The sequence below is a fragment of the Xenopus tropicalis genome, chromosome 6 (genome assembly GCF_000004195.4).
Source record: "Xenopus tropicalis strain Nigerian chromosome 6, UCB_Xtro_10.0, whole genome shotgun sequence".
Taxonomy (NCBI): Eukaryota; Metazoa; Chordata; class Amphibia; order Anura; family Pipidae; genus Xenopus; species Xenopus tropicalis.
This window is the reverse complement of record NC_030682.2, coordinates 124,945,469-124,962,886: the sequence shown is the minus strand read 5'-3', so window position 1 is coordinate 124,962,886 and position 17,418 is coordinate 124,945,469. Positions and strand designations below refer to the sequence as shown.

The following is a 17,418-nucleotide window of genomic DNA, read 5'->3' as shown; positions in this document are numbered from 1 at the left end:
GTGGACATCCATATACTCGAGTATAAGCTGATGGTTACTTTTTCAGCACATTTTTAGTGCTGAAAAACTCGGCTTATACTCGAGTATATACGGTAATTTTTAAATAGATGCCAACTGCACTCTATCTTGGTAATTTTGAGTTATCATATGATGATTTTGTTTGTTTTCAATCCTTAGTGAAATATCTCATGATATCCCTGACAAAAATGTCCCTGTTCCTAAGGCCCTTAAACTTTATGGTTTAAAATTTTCGCTGAAGTAAAAGGGACTTTTATTAAAATGTAATTCTAAGCAACTTTCTAATATACAGGTATGGGATCCCTTATCCTGAAACTCATTATCCAGAAATTACGGAAAGGCCATCTCCCATAGACTCCATTATAAGCAAATAATTCTAATTTTTAAAAATGATTTCCTTTTCCTCTGTAATAATAAAACAGAACATTGTACTTGACCCAACTTACATATAGTTAATCCCTATTGAAGGCAAAACAAGCCTATAGGGTTTATTCAATATTTAAATGATTTTTAGCAGACTTAAGTTATATAGATCCAAATTACGGAAAAATCCCTTATCCAGAAAACCCCAGGTCCCTCGCATTCTGGATAACAGGTACCATACCGGTACTTTAAACATTATCAATTGTTTTGATCTTATTAAAGGCCATGGAAGAGAACTGACTCCTACCTTTTTTTTTTTTTTTACACAAATTGATTAACACTGCTTGCAATTGCAACTTCATTTCCAGATAGATCCAATGTTTAATTCATCTATATTCTAAAATTGGTTAGAATGCATTTAATTTCACTATACAAAAATAGCCCTTTAATCTTGTCCCCATGTGTTGCTAGACATCCCAGTATCGGGCACACCAACTTATTTGCTACCTTTAATAAACACCTTTATCTGAAAATCCTAACACAGGTTACTAAAACATTTCAGAAAACTTTGACCATATAAGTATTATGATTGCTTGGGCCTCTGAAACAACTAAATAATTGAGTTTTATTTAATGCAAATGCAAAATGCCTGGTTTGCTTCTTGAGATATTTTATCTGGTCACCAAGTGAAAGTGGTAGTGTTTGTTCATCAGCTGACAATGGTTTGTGAGCATTAAACTTGCACTAGTGCGAGACTAGAGTGCTGCATTTAAGGTCTTTTCCCACTGTCTGGCTAGTTGGGTTTTCCAAGGTTATATTTGAGGCAACGCTCGTTTTGGTCACATGTATATAGATCTGGGGCATTTAGTTTAGCTAATAGCCTTTGTTCAAAGATCTGAGTAGATTTCATAAGGCTCTCAGCTTTCATTGTTGAGGTCACATGTTGCATGACATTACAACTCATTGGTAGTGTTGTTAAGATATGCTTGTAGGTGGTTATTACCAGGGACATCACAATACAATGACCTATCTCCTTATCAACCACACATCAAAGCATCTCCATTTGCAGAGAGGCAGTGCAGGGGAGAGGATTTTAGATGCTAAGTGCTAAGATTAGGTATAAAATTATTATAGATATTTACTTTCCATCTGTGGGATATATGCTATGTCTTTATATTCTGGCCCAGTTTTAAATATAGGAGAAAACATATCCTTCTTCCCCCCACCAAAGAATGACACATAAGAACTATATTCGAATAACAACTGTATAATTTATTGATGCAATCATATACAACTGGAAGTACCATTAAATATGTCATGTAATCTGTTATTCTCAATAAAAAAGTTAACACAATTCCTAATGCAATAGAATGGTTTTTTTTTTATTCATTTAATTAGTAGATTGATATACTCCGTGAAGCCCTTTAGTCCTGTGTTTCTAGACAACCCAGCATTGGGCACAACAACTTATTATTTGGTACCTTTAGAAAACACCATTACCCAACTCAAAAATCCTAACCCACCCTTTGGAAAACTTTGACAGTATAAGTATTATAATTGCTTGGGCAGTAAATTAATTGAAGAGTTGAGTTTTATCTATTGCAAATACATGTTTTTTTATTCATTTAGTTGCTAGTGAGATCATAGCAGAAACATTACATAGAATTCCACATTACATTATCATCTTTAGGACAATCAAATAAAACTTGAATTTTCTCAAGGTTCTCAGCATTCATACTTAAAGGAGACATCCTATAAAAATTAAGAATGTATCAGAGAATTATACTCCTCTAGATATAGAAGGAATGTGCTTAAAAAAGTTGTATTTAAGACTGATTTATTGAGAAATTCTACAAAAACCCCACTAGTCCCGCCCATCTGTTCCACTTCCTGCTGGCTGAATTCTCTGGATGAGCTGGGGAGCCGGCGGCCCTCCGTACACTGCAGTATAAGATAGGAACCAATCAGCAGCTAGGCTGACCTGATAGGGAACTGAAGCCTGTCTTTGCTTGTGTGATTGCAGGGCTGTGATTGGCTCTCCCCCTTCTACTGTGCTTTTGGCAGGGACGTTAGGACACGCCCACTCTCCATTTCAAACTGGACAGAGAAGTGAGAGGATCTATAGGGAGCTCCAATAAAGGGGCCATTGTTACAGATAGGGTTAATGTTTAGCCCAAAGGGAAACCAGCACCGGATATTATTCATAATTGCCTACAAAATTAGGGTTTTCCAATTTATCCAATATGTCTCCTTTAATGTTTAAAGAGTCATAGTAAGGAAAGGCCAATTAATGTATAATTTAATGTTTGTTGAATTTTAGGACAGAGTTACACTCGTGTTTTACGCACTATACATAATGTAACTATGATGGAGGTTAAGTTAAAAAGGTTTTTTATCAGTAAAGCCTATTTTGCTTTTTAAAATATAAAATGTTTGTTATAATCTATGGCGCCTTGTTTTGTAAATTCCTATGGCGAATGAATTAATTTCTGGTCAACAAATTGAACTGGTAACATTTTCTTATTATCTAACAATGTTTTATGAACCTTTAACTTGTACCAATGCAATACAGAGTGTATGTAAGGCCTTTTCCCATTGTCTGTCTAGTAGGGATTTCCAAGGTTTTGTTTTCAACTCAGCGACAGACACATCAAGTCAAAATACTTTTTGGTTGTTGGAGACATCAGTTTAAGGATTTCAAAGGTATTCTTATTTTAAATTACTTATCTGACTCCCAAACTGTTGCCTGGGTGCTAGGGTTCTGGGCTTTTAGATCCACAGAGGCACAGAAAGAGGATCTTTAGAGCACTTCAAACATTTGGTCAGGGACCTCTTTTGCTTTTTTACAGTCAGACAAAGTAAAAAATGCTGCATCAGCTATTAAGCACAGTTAAAAATATGTAGGATAGCAAATAAAATGCATACAAATGCCTTTCACTTGTATAAAGGAGAGCCACTGTGCATACACCACCAACTGGCTCTGAAACCCCCTGCTCTGCACCAATCAACCGTATACTTTTCTATAGATTATGCACATAGGGCGGATATTGGTCCAGAAATATTTGTGTAAGTCTAAAACACTTTCAAAACTTAATCCCACAAGCTTTATTTTATAAACATATTTGCATAGATGTGTGATGTGAGTATTCAGTAATGAGTTCAAAACATATAAAAAAAAATAATAAACCAAACTAAAAATAGGTATATGGTATCTACCCCTCCTTGGGGACTGGGCCAAGTAGTAGAGGTTGCAGGATGGTTGTCCAATAGTCAGAGAAGTGTAGGGGGGTGCAGTTCAATTGTACAAAAAACAACTTCTAAAAACTATCACGGTCATGGACAGAATCTTGCTATACAGGCTTGTCTTGTTGGGGAGCAACACGAGCATGAAAAAGGTACCTGGGGGTGCCATATAAGGGCTGTGATTGGCTATTTTGTAGCCTTTATGTGGACTGGCAGCCTACAGGAGGCTACACCTGGTTTTCCATGCAACCAAAACATGCCTCCAAGTCAGGATTTCAAAAATGACCACCTGCTTTGAGGCAACTGGGAGCAACATCCAAGGGGTTGGTGAGCAACAAGTTGCTCTCGAGCAACTCGTTGGGAATCACCCTGTTCTACATCTTAATAAAAGTAAAGGTGAATAAACCCTTTAATGAACATGCACATTATACTGGCCACCCTTTTCCCGATATACAGAAAAGAATACTGGACTTGTCTTTTGCAATACAACACTCTGCAGCATTCCAAATGGGGTGGTGTTGTGTTTATTGTGCCAACAGAACAGGCAACGTTTCGGGCTCCAGCCCTTTCTCAAGCCTGGGTCACAGCATGGCAGGCAGAGCTGAGACAATACAAGGTCATACGGGTGCAGAATGGAGCATGATGTGAGCGGGGACAGTGATGGGGACAAGGAGTTCAGTCTTGTTAGTGCCCATATTTACCATTTGCTTTATTTATGCATTTACTAGAGCAGCCTTCATTGGATTTCTTGCAACAATACAGTGAATGTTTTTTTCTAAAATCTATTTCTTTTACTGCTTCTAAAATTTCTCTGTGTAGGACCTTTCTGTTACTACTTTTATTTCCTGGATTAGTAATGAGTGTCTGCATTTGCTACTGACTGAACAGTTGAGCTATAGAACAAACACAGAAAGGCATTTTACTCTTTCTTTGAAGTCATTTCTTTGCCCTGATCATTCTATTTTAAAGATGACAAAAGTCTGAGCTCCCTTTATGTGAGCAATAGATATTGTTGCCTTGTGTTCCGAATCATCCTGAGGAAAATATAAGAGCTGAAGTCGCACATCAAAGTTAATTTTTTTAAAATAAATATTCAGGCATCAAACATTATTATTCTTGGTGTGGTAACTTCTTATATGGTAGTTGTTCACTTAATGCCTGTATCCTTGACATTGTAATTTGTCATTTGTAAAAAAAAAAAAATTAGCTTTACATTTGTTTTGCATATCTATTACCCATTTATTTATTTTTGATGAAAAAGATGAAGCAATAGTATGTTTGTGCATCAGTTGCATTTATTTTTTGCCATCTGTTCTTGACTGTGAGCCCATTTATATGGGAAAAAAAATCTGAATTCTTCAATCCGAAATTACATCACCCAGCATTTGGTATAAATCCATGAGTCCATTGCGCTTTTGGGCTCAGGAAAGAATACCCCCTCTCTGATAAAGCTTAGATGGGGTTTTCAAACCTCCCTCTGGATCATTTCAGTTTGGCAACATTCACTTGAATTTTGCTTAAACTCATCTCCTATGTTGGTGTAACTATGGATTGATTTAAGTTGTCCCAAGAACTTTCAAGCACTTGCAACATTGTGCCAAAAATAATTTTTTTTAACATTATAGGGGGACATACTTTCTTATAATACACACATTTCAAAGAGCTATTTGACATGAGCAATGGCTCAGCACTCATTGTTGAAATTAGAGTTTATATATTATTTTTAAATTATTGTTAAATTTTGTTCATATAGTGTTTCACAGAATGGTAAATCTTTACTTCCGAGAGCCTCGCTAACCTATTGCCAGTTTATGAGATGATCCACCAGGTGTTTTTTTTAGCATTATACAACGTTTTCAGTCATTTGATGTCCTGTCCCAACTTCTTTGAAATATGTCCCTGGCATAAAATTCAAAATCAGCATATTTTTTTTCAGAAAACAATAATTTTTTCAGTTTGAACATTTGGTATTTGTGCTTTTTGCTATTAAATGATTTGCAAATCATTCCAAAATGTTCTTATACATTTTAACCCGTGAAACTATTTTGAGTATTTTCATGTGCCTTGTTCTGACTGTGACTTCATCTCTTCAAACCTAATAATTTAATGACTGAAGATTTTCATTCATCCAGGTCATGGTATCTAGTATAAATAAATCTAAAGCAACTGGACTTGCTAAGTAATCATTGAAGATGTTTCACTACTCATCCGAGCAGCTTCTTCAGTTCAACTGACTGGTATGGGAAGTCCCCAACATATGTACTCTTCCTGTAATCCAATCACAATGGCACTTTGTAACTCTTCAGAAAGGTGACACCTGAAACTTACAGAGGTGTGAATGCTGTGGAGTTACTTTGAAAGGATAATAATTTAATGTATTTTTTTGCAACCATTAGTGTATATTGCTGGTTATTTTCCTTCTCCATGAATTTTCAGTACTGCATTGCTGAAGAGGGGCAAAAGGGGACAACAATAGTAGTACAGAAGATAAGTAGTGAAAGAATTACAGACCACTGACCTACAAAACAAGAGATAGTAAATGAGGACATTAAAAAAGAATCTGGCCCTTTCTTTATTTTATGTTTTTTAAGGGCTTTTACAATTAATTTGCCACATTATTTTACTATATGGTTTTAGTACAATAAGTATAGCACTAGCATTACATTATATTAGTACTGTACAGCTGTGCAGCTATATATACTGTGTTTATACTTTTATGTGTGGGGGGTCTAAACATAGGCCACAAAGGACTAGGAAACATATTTTGGAACAATTGTTTGATATAATTTTATTAGTGTTTACTCTGGAATAATATGCATAAATCTTCATCAAGGTGCATATTCATTAAATATTGATTAAAAACTAGAGCTTGGCAGTTTCCCTGATTAAAAATCTTGCCATGCTTCCACCACTTTCTATGCATTTTCTATTCATTTATGAGATATTTGGGTGAAAATGTATCAGTGGGTGAAAGTCAGAGTTCCTCTTGATAAATATTAATTTTAAAATCCTATAGAAATAAAGAGCAGCAGAATCTCGCTCTGGCAAACCATGGCAATCTCTAGTGTTTTATTCTATGTCAGCCTAAGGAGAAATGATTAGAGTAAAGTATCAGAAACAATGATCTTCAGTTGTGTATCTTAGGGCCCCATTTATCAATGTACGATTGGTTATGATTACCAAAAATTTTAGTTTTTCTAACTTTTAGAACTGTGCGATTTATGAGATTTTTTTTGTTAATTTCTGGGACTTTTTCATGCTTTGCGTCATTTTGTGCGTCAAAATTCTATTTGTCGAAAAGTATGAAAGTTTCGGTATTCATTCAAGCTTCAGTATCGTGACTTTCTTTTGGCCAGGTTGGAGCTGCAGAGTGCCATTGAATCCTATAGGAAACTTCCCAAATCATGCATTGAAGTTTCAGTCAGAAAGGGTTTGCGCCGTTTACGATCGTCAGGTACGAAAATTTTGTGACTTTCGAATCGCCAATACGTTTACGATTGTTTCAATACGAAAATTTCAGAATTTCCGGATCATAAGTACAATATTTTCGTACGACAAAGTGATCGTAATTCCGATTCGTACATTGATGAATGGGCCCAATAAGTCTATCCCTGCAATTTCAATTTCAAAATCTTGTAAGCTTGCTCTAAGAAGTATTATCATGTGAAAAGTTTTCTTGCACAGACATGGTTTGATAATTATATTTACTGAACAATGGAATACATAAGAATTACAGTAACTATAAAGATATCTTTATGTTTTCAGATAAGAAATGCCAGTGCAATCTCCGTATAATAAAAGCACATCTAACTGATATACAAATGCTTCTTATTGGCTTTTTGGATCTTCAAATATATTTGTGGGTGCCACCTCCATCAACAGCTGTAAGTGGCAAGTGATTGCATCAAAGTATGGGATGCGCAGTTTAAAATGAACAAAGGGGAAATAAATGAGCATGCTACTCAGCATAAACAGTAAGGCATAGAAATATTGTACTTTCGGTGATTGTATTATTGGCGCTAGAAATAAAAACGTGTAAACGAGAACAACTCCAAAGGCGACTGGAAGAAAGACCTGTGGATGAAAGCATGAAACCATCAGTATTATTGATAATGCAAAACAGGAACAAACATACAATGTACATATATAAATGAACATTATTTACATTGTCCTATAATTGCCAGAGCCTCTAGATAGATCACAATAGTGTTGCTTGAGGACTGGCCAGGACTCTAAGGGGCCCAATTATCAAAGTCTGAATTTCGGACATTTTAAAGTAAAAAAATTCGGATTAAATCTGATAATTTCTGATGTGCGTTTAAAGCGTGAAAATTTTGTATCGTGGTCATACGAAAATATCGTTGTGATCCAAAATTTTTGTATCCGAACGATTGTAAATGGCACAAAAAACTTTCTGACTTTGATCGTTTAGTGCATGATAGGACTGATGGCACTCTGCAGCTCCAACCTGGCCACGATGCCGAAGCTTGAATGAATTCCAAAACTTATGTAGTTGTTGCGACAAATACGATTTTGTTGCACAAGTTGTCACAAAGTACGAAAAAGTTGCGGAGATTAACGAAAAAAGCGCAGAAAATACCCACAGTTCTAAAAGTTAGAAAAAAATCTGATTTTTTGTAATCGTACCCAATTGTACATTGATACATGGGCCCCCTAAATGTATGTGCAGTGACTGGCCATGTATCTGGAAGTATTAGTATTTTTAACATTAACCAGATGGTTCCATTAACTATGCCAAACATTTCAAGTGTCAGAGCAGCATTTCCTTAAATACTCCTAATAAGTTAAAGCTTTGCATAATAAAAAAGATTCTGTAGGAACAAAAGGCTTAACTTCATTTATTGTGCCATTCCACACAATGTGCATTGAGGACAATCCAGTTTATCAAGTGTAATAGGAGTTGTCCCCAAATGATGTTGCGTGGAATGGCACAATAAATGCATGCTTACAATGAATATAGTCCTGCAGTTAAGCCTTTTGTTCCTACAGAATCTTTTTTATTTTGCAAATATTACCCTGGAGGTAGAGATAGACAAACCACAATAAAGGTTTAACAATGACCAAAGTAAGACTTAAGTAATTTGTTGGTATTATTTCAAGCTTTGGGCTTTGCTCCTTGGAATAATCATATTTGAATAAAAGTGTCTCATTGGGTTGCACTGCTTTCCAACTGAGGTTCTAGCAGTGTTGATGTAAGCATTCTAAATGATTCAGTGAGCTGGTGCAAGGATTTTAGGTGTTAGGGTTTTAGGTTTGTGTGGCAGAAATTATGATTAGATTTTTCTTATTTTTTGAAGCTGTTGATAACATAAACTGCAATAAGTCGTTGAGTTAGTCACTTGGATTTAATAGGTATTAGGGTTAAGGGATAAGAAAGCCATTATGAAGTTCTAAATTATACAGCAAAGCCATCCCCAGCACCTGTTGTTCCAGGGGGTGGCAGTTTTTTTTTTACAAAAATCTGTGTGACTGTGGAGCATCAGCAATCAGGTTGTTGCCAAATATTCTTTATTGCAGTACATAGCAACACAACTGCCTTACATATTTTGATCAACAGCGAAGAGTAGCAGTGAACACAATACAAAGTATCAAGATGCCATCAATGGCAAGTGACAGACTTCCTACTGATAGCAATGGAAAACACCACATGTAGCCCCTGACACAATGCTCTTGTGCCATCTAATGCATTTTATAGGAATATCAGAACCATGATTTCCTACAGAAAACCCATAAACCTAAAATTCTGAAACGCATAAAAAAGCATGGTTTGAGTATTAGGAATGTGCCAGTATTTGCCTAATATGCACCACCCTTTATAACGTAAGCTCACATAAACTCTTGCAATTACATATCTAATGTCCTGCTGCACTTCTTTGAGATCCTGGTTTTGCTGTTATTGGAATTAATATTCTCATTGTGTTCTAAGATCCCAGTCCTGTTCCTATTGTTTAGATGTGTGGTTCCTGGTTCTGACCTTGTCTTTAGCTGCCATACATGGGCACATAACTCCTGATGCCTATGCCACACCTCACCAAGATGAAACCACATACAGAAAGCTGTTTATGGGGCTGCGTACTATGGAATAAAGAATTATAGGAAATCAGTCAGATACAACTGGGCAGTCTGAAATCCTGCCGATCGAAGGTCACATTGGGCAGTTAATACAGCCTTTTCCTGACAGGTCTGCAGAGGCCCAGGACCAGATAACTGGATCAGTCCAATTAAAGTGAACAAATAAAGCAAAGATCTGCATGATTGGGAACCTCTCAAATGAGTTGATCTTAAGTAAACAAGACATTACTTACAAAGGGGTCTAACTGACAAGCGATGTGCAAACCAATCAGAAACACTATAACAGTGGCAAAATTTGACTTTTATTTTTTCCTAATCGTCTCTTTGTTTCTTCTTTGTTAAAGGGAGTAAAAAGAATTCAATAAAAAACTTTTTACTTTTATTGCCCCCTACATAATTGTCATCATTAGTCTTTCCTCTCTCTTAAATTGTCTGGGCTGCATTGGCATTAAATCTTACTGTACCTTGTATGGCCGGTGAAGGTTTGGTTCTCTGTAGCGTAGAACAATTAAACTTGTAACAGTTAGTCCACCCAAAAGGGAAGAAGAAAAACCAAAGTAATTAGTTAATGAGATAAGCTCTGAAGGAATAACAAATACTGAAGCGATAATGGTTGAGAGGACTGTAGCTGGAGCCAGAGTCAAGTGATTCACATGAAGCATTGATATAAGTGAGGGTAAATGACCTTCCTTGCTCCCAGCATAGTTTAGTCGCCCAAGCATAAATACATCACCGTTTAGAGAACCAAATATTGAGATAGCGACTGAAACTGGTATTATCCAGGCTACTGTGGGAATCACTCGAACAGCCCAGGTAACTGATACAGCAGCTGAAATAAAATAACTTACGGTTATTCATGTAGATTAGGAAAGCTAAACTACATATCAATCACCTTAACACAAATAATACATGTTATAATTACTTTTGGAATTGGACAGTGGGACAAAACCGAAAGGCACCACAGTCTGTGTCCATGGACTGGATTGTTAAAAATGATGATTTTATATAAAGAAGTTGGTGAAGGTAGAAGTCTGGAGGCCATTCAAATGTCTTAAAGGACCACATCTGAACTCCCAGCCTTCAGTTAAAAAACCCAGCTAACTTATTTAGGTAATAAATGGATACTTTTTATAAAATCGAAAATTTTGTATTGGTGGAGACTAAGGGGCCGATTCACTAAAGGTCGTTAACACTTAACGCATAGTTTTATGCATTAAAAAGTGATTGTTAATTAAGTACCGATTCATCAAAGTCATTTCGCATGCGTTACTACTCATACCATATGCGCAAAAATCTCAATTATCGCAAAGGTTATGTCCATCGCGTTGTGATAACTATCTAATAGAAATAATACTAACACATAATTCACAGACATATTTTAAGCATTAAAAGCATGACATATTGAGATGATTTGTGCTGATATTAATAGCTACTAGGAGTGGGCGTTACTTAAAAAACATTTCTGTTCGTGAGCGTTTGTGAAGACAAGATGGAGTTTGCAGTTGGATTTTTATTGATTTGTGAAGAAGAGAATCAAGTATGTGTTTGCCCTAGAGTGATGCATGCTCGAGTTTTCAGGGAACCTGTCATTTTCAGAACGGTAGTTTTCAGAAAGTAACGGTTACGTATGTAATAGCGTGCGCATACTATGACATAACGCATAAATATATTGTATGCTTTAAAATATTGCTTAAAAATATGTCATCGCCAGATAAATGACGACAATAAAATCACTTCTTAATTCAGACAAGTGTCCTTTTTGTGAATCGATCGCTAATTCTCCAAATATAAGAAGTGATAATATTTTTAACGCATGCTAAAAATATCACTCGTTTTTTCGGCCTTTAGTGAATCGCCCCTAAGTTGCCTATTTATCAAGCAGCATTGAGTGCTCTGTACCATTTTTATGCCATATATGTTTTAATATGTATATTTAACTAACTTTGAAAAAAAAAATGCTTATAAAGGTCTATAATTAAAGGAACAGTAACACCAAAAAATGAAAGTGTATAAAAGAGATTACAATATAATGTACTGTTGCCCTGCATTGCTACAACTAAAGACTACTATAGTTTATATAAGTAAGCTGCTGTGTAGCCATGGGGCAGCCATTCAAAGGAGAAAAGCCACAGATTACTTAGCAGATAACAGATAAACCCCCATTATATGGGGCTTATCTACTAGTTATCTGCTATGTAACCTGTGCCTTTATTATATAAATAAGCTACACAGCAGCTTATTTATATAGTAGCTTTTCTGTAGCAAAAACACCAGTTTTTTGCAGAGCAACAGCACATTATATTTTAATTACTTTAAAAGACTTTAATTTTTTGATGTTACTGTTCCTTTAAGGGACTACCAGCTGTTTGTCGAAGACCAGTGCCACACCGGGTGGATTCTCGTCCTGCCTATAAATACAGGCCCCAATGCTCCCAAGTGCTCTCTGATGTGCCTGCACCTGGAGCCACTACGTAGGCATGGAGCGAATTTCAGTACAGAAACAATTCAGTGCATTTTCACGTCAAAATCTGAGAATCCACCTGGTGTTGCACCAAACAAAATGAAAAAATGGAGAGGAGATAATATGGACTGACAGAGTCACACTTATGCCCACATTAGTGATTGGCTGCTGCTATAAGAAGACAGTGGGTCAGAGATTAATCAGATTTCTTAAATATTGTGGACTGGGCTGCCTAAGGCAGTAGAGCAAACTGGACCCTTTATCTTTATAATCATACCAAAAAACTTTATGTATATATATATATATATATAAATAGATTATTTTTATGGAATAGGATGCCTTAACCTCATGGGACTTTACATTCCCTTTAGTAATATTTAAGAATTAATAAAACAGAAAACATTTTTATAAACAGCATTTTCTGACAGAATGTAAATTTGAAACACTTCTATTTTCCGTTGAGGATTGGTACAAGCAAATGTAACCCTAATTGAAAACTTTGAAAGGTTATGTCCTATAATAAAATTAATTCAGTCAAGATATAATCAATCAATCAATGTATATATAATTTATAGCTAAAAAGCTGTCACTTATTCTAAGAGCTTGCATGCTTTCATCAATGGATAAACCAATAAATGATTGTTAAAATATATAGACAGGTATGGGATCCCTTATCCGGAAACCTGTTATCCAGAAAGCTCTGAATTATGGATAGCCTGTCTCCTATAGACTTCATTTTAATCAGATAATTCAGAATTTTAAAACTGATTTCCTTTTTCTCTGTAGTAATAAAACAGTAGCTTGTACTTGATCCCAACTTAGATATAAATAATTCTTATTGGATACCAACAATCCTATTGGGTTTAATGTTTTATTGATTTTTTAGTAGACTTAAGGTATGGAGATCCAAATTACGGAAAGACCCCTTATCCGAAATACCCTTGGTCCCAAGCATTCTGGATAATGGGTCCTATACCTGTAATTGTTAGTAAAAACCAGTGGGAATGAATTTTCATTTTGTTACAACACTGGCAGTTTTATCCTTACAAATAACACATTCTAAGTACCTGAAGAAACAATTTCTTTGGGTGTCAGTACGGTGAGGTATGAGATGTTTACCAGCAAATAAAATGCAGTGACGGCAGACACGGCTGTTATAGTGCAGAGTGGAATGTTCTTGCTTGGGTTTTTAATGTCCTCTAAACAAAAACAAAGAAACATCAATGAATAAAAGTTATGATGTTATCTAGAATTTAGAAAGTGAATTTTTTTCAAACTACTCTTGGATCTAATGTTTCACGAATCTATATGAAGCCGCACAGTGGTTGCTGCCTATGCTAATACAGGTATCGGATCCCTTATCCGCAAACCTGTTATCCAAAAAGTTCAGAATTACGAAAAGGCCATCTCCCATAGACTCCATTATAAGCAAATAATTCTAATTTTTAAATATGATTTCCTTTTTCTCTGTAATAATAAAACAGTACCTGTACTTGATCCCAACTAAGATATAATGAATCCTTATTGGAGGCAAAACAAGCCTATTGGGTTTATTCAATATTTAAATGATTTTTAGCAGACTTAAAGGAACAGTAACATCAAAAAATTAAAGTGTTTTAAAGTAATTAAAATATAATGTGCTGTTGCTCTGCAAAAAACTGGTGTTTTTGCTACAGAAAAGCTACTATATAAATAATCTGCTGTGTAGCCATGGGGGCAGCCATTCAGGGTGGAAAAAAGGAGAAAAGGCACAGGTTACATAGCAGATAACTAGTAGATAAGCCCCATATAATGGGGGTTTATCTGTTATCTGCTAAGTAACCTGTGCCTTTTCTCCTTTGAATGGCTGCCCCCATGGCTACACAGTAGCATACTTATATAAACTATAGTAGTCTTTCTGAGGCAAACACATCAGTTGTAGCAATGCAGGGCAACAGTACATTATATTGTTATTACTTTTATACACTTTCAATTTTTGGTGTTACTGTTCCTTTAAGTTATGGAGATCCAAATTATGGGAAGATCACTTATACGGAAAACCCCAGGTCCCGAGCATTCTGGATAACAGGTCCCATACCTGTATAGTTATGCACAGATAGTCAATTTTATTCAATTTTAAATTTTAGGTTCTTCTGAACCCAATCTAAACTTGGTTGTTTTTTTATTGTGATTTTTTTGGAATCACTGGAATGTTTATTCAAAAATCTCTTCCGTTTCATTCATCACATTGTTCTATTCGTTTTTACAAATATGACAAATAATAAAATAGCTGAAATGTTGAGAACAGACCTCCTATTGACCTCTATAGAAGCTAGTCAGGTTTTGCCAGCTGGGTTTTTTCATTAGAATTTTTTCAGTTGCTGAATCATTGGAGTTGTACAAAGCCACAATTTTCTTAAATTGTTTAAAAAAAAAAAAAAAAGGATCAGGAATTTTATTTATAGGCTCCAGAGTCTTGCAAACTTTTCAAGCCATTAACCTTTGCTGGTACATAACTTAAATTCTGGCCCTATTTTACATTAGCAAAAGGCAATGGGATGGCTCACGTGATCATGATGACAGCAGAGATCACAGCTGGGGAGAACAGGCAAGTCAAGGTCAGGTTAAAGGGGTGCTTCACCTTTTAGTTAACTTTTCATATGTCATAGAATTACCAGTTCCAAGCAACTTTTAATATGGTCTTCATTATTTCTTTTTCATAGTTTTTCACTAAGATCGTACTAAAAGTTGCCCCTTTTAACAGCAATATCCCAAATACACGAATAACCAGGCATTTTAAAATACCTTAGCAGGTTTTGAATATACAAAAGTCATTTTCAGTAAAGGACTTCTAATGGGACTTGGCATCACTGTGCTAAACCAAGCAGTGCCAAAGGTCAGGATTTATTCATACTCAGTGGGCTTCTTATTTGTATAGTACATGCAAAGAAAAGGTCCACATTAGTGCAGAACCCCAAGAAGACAATTACTTCTGAAAATAAACAGGAGTATCGTATCAGGGCTAAACAAAGCACAAAAGGGCCTCCTTACAACTACAGCATATGCCAACATTTGCGTGTAAATGAGCCCTTCATTGTATTTCTATGCTAAACCTGCTATTACTAATTAAAATATAACTACATTTTCCATTTTCATTATTAATCATTACACTTGTATCAGACTTATCTTGTGTAGACCCTGATGTGCAGTATTAAGAGCAAGTTCAGTAAAGGTGCCCGTACATTGGCTGATCTTACAGTTATCTCTGTGATCTGCCTGTGTCAGATGTTGCCATCTATGCAGATGGCTAAATAGCATGTTTCATATGCTTTGTCTAATAGACCAAAGAAGCAGATCTGAGTGGAACCAAGAAGCATCTTTGTCTGCATTCATTCTGTATCTGTCAAACCCTATCCACCAACTGGGATTGCGATTCAAAGGGATGCCAAGATTATCAGTCTAAACCAGGCATTTCAAGCTATGGCCGCAGGCTGGATACGGCCCCCCAAAGTAATTTATCTGACCCCCGCTATGATCTGACTTAAGGACACAGCGGGGGGTGGGAGGACGCAGGGGGAGCTGGAAGAAGCAGTGGGGAGCTGGAGGAAGCAGCATGGAGCCGAAGGAAGCAGGGTAGAGCCAGAGAATGCAACAGGGAGCAGGCCATAGTATGAGGACACAGGGGGGTGGACTTTAGTCCAGCCCCCCAGCGGTCTGAGGGACCATGAACTGGCCCCCTGCTTAAAAAGTGGACCCCTGGTCTAAACTGTGCCCTGTCTAAATGAAGCAACTAATCTAGTTTAGATATCAGTTGTTTATCAAAAATACAACAATTTAAAAAGCTCTATTGTTGGGTGTGTAGCAGTAGGGCAATTGGTTCTCTTATTTTTTACTGCCTTTGATATAGAACTGGTTATAGATGTTTATTATACTTTTCAGTATTACACTCATAGCTCTACCCTGCAAAGGAAAGCGTTACATTTAATGTGGCAAAGGTGCATCATTGATTAATTTAAAGTGCATATGATGCATGTTCCCATGCCATTTCCCACAAAGGACTAGATACAACTTCTGTTGTACCTGATTCATTTGAATGGTCAGGTTTTATTCACCCCGTTTGAATAGCTAGAGGGGGGTGCCAGCTATAACCAAATACCGCCACAAATATCTGTGGAATATGGATATGGTACTCTATTTTTACTATTTTGAGTGGCATGGCTTGTTCTTTGGCAGGGATTATAGATACTATCAGAGCTTTACAAAGTGATGTTTAATATGGTAGGTTAGAGTTGGCATATTTTAATAAAAAATACATACCAGCAATGTAATTTAAGGCGTTCCAACCTCCATACGCATATAGACTCTGAAAGAAAGACTCTGCTATTTGAGCTGCATTTGGATCCGGGGAACTAAATGCATTCTGTAAGTGTCCTGGAATCTCCATTTTTCTTGCAAGTTCTTTGAAGCCACAAATAACAATGAGGATCAAGGCCAACATTTTCAGCACAGTAAAAACATTCTGAACCCATGTGGTTGCCTTTGTACTCTTGGTATTTATTATTCCCAAAATCCAAAGAACTGCAAGTGCCACTATTTTCTTAAGCAGCTCTGGTGTGGGGCATCCAGAGTAGAATGGCCGAGTGGCATATTCAGCAAATGTCAGTGCTCGTGCTGCATTGGATGCAGGTAATATGAACAGTATTAATGTCCAGATGTAAATGAAGGCAGGCAAATGTCCAAGTCCTCGTTTTACATGATAATATTCACCTCCAGCATAAGGTAATGCAGAACCAAGTTCAGCGTAACAGAGGGCGCCCATCATTGATATGGCCCCACCAGCTGCCCAAATGCATAAGGCCACACCAACGTTAAGCTGAGCATATTGTAGCACGCCAGTGGGAGAGACAAAAATTCCAGCACCCACAATACTTCCCACAACAAAGCAAATGCAGTCAAAAATACCCAAGTTTCTTTTTAACGAAAAATTCTTATTTGCTGTGTGGTCAATCTGTTCATGATCTGTGGGAGCTTCTCTTTCCGGCATGGCAGGTTTTGTTCTCTCTTAGTGCAAGTTGGGTAGTAGAACCAAATTTTGAAGTTTTTAAAGTCTGGTGTTGCAATTTAAGCAGCATACACTGCATCATTTATTAAACCTTAAATAAACAACTTTTAATTTCACATTGTCCTTAAATGCCATTGGATGTGTATTGTTTTTTGCTCCCTAACTGGCTAGTTACAAACGGTTGTGGATACTTTGTTTA

The 17,418-nt window shown here is 36.4% G+C and overlaps 1 protein-coding gene across 1 annotated transcript; it reads right to left on the bottom strand.

Annotated features, from left to right (window-relative positions):
* Positions 1-7,110: 7,110 nt before the first annotated feature.
* On the bottom strand, positions 7,111-17,418 carry LOC100495877 (solute carrier family 7 member 13). The gene is made up of 4 exons (XM_002941759.4): positions 16,475-17,418; positions 13,246-13,377; positions 10,182-10,546; positions 7,111-7,698 (listed from the first exon to the last, which is right to left on the bottom strand). Exons 1-4 carry the CDS (start codon positions 17,199-17,201, stop codon positions 7,453-7,455), a joined length of 1,470 nt encoding a protein of 489 aa, XP_002941805.1. The 5' UTR covers positions 17,202-17,418; the 3' UTR covers positions 7,111-7,452.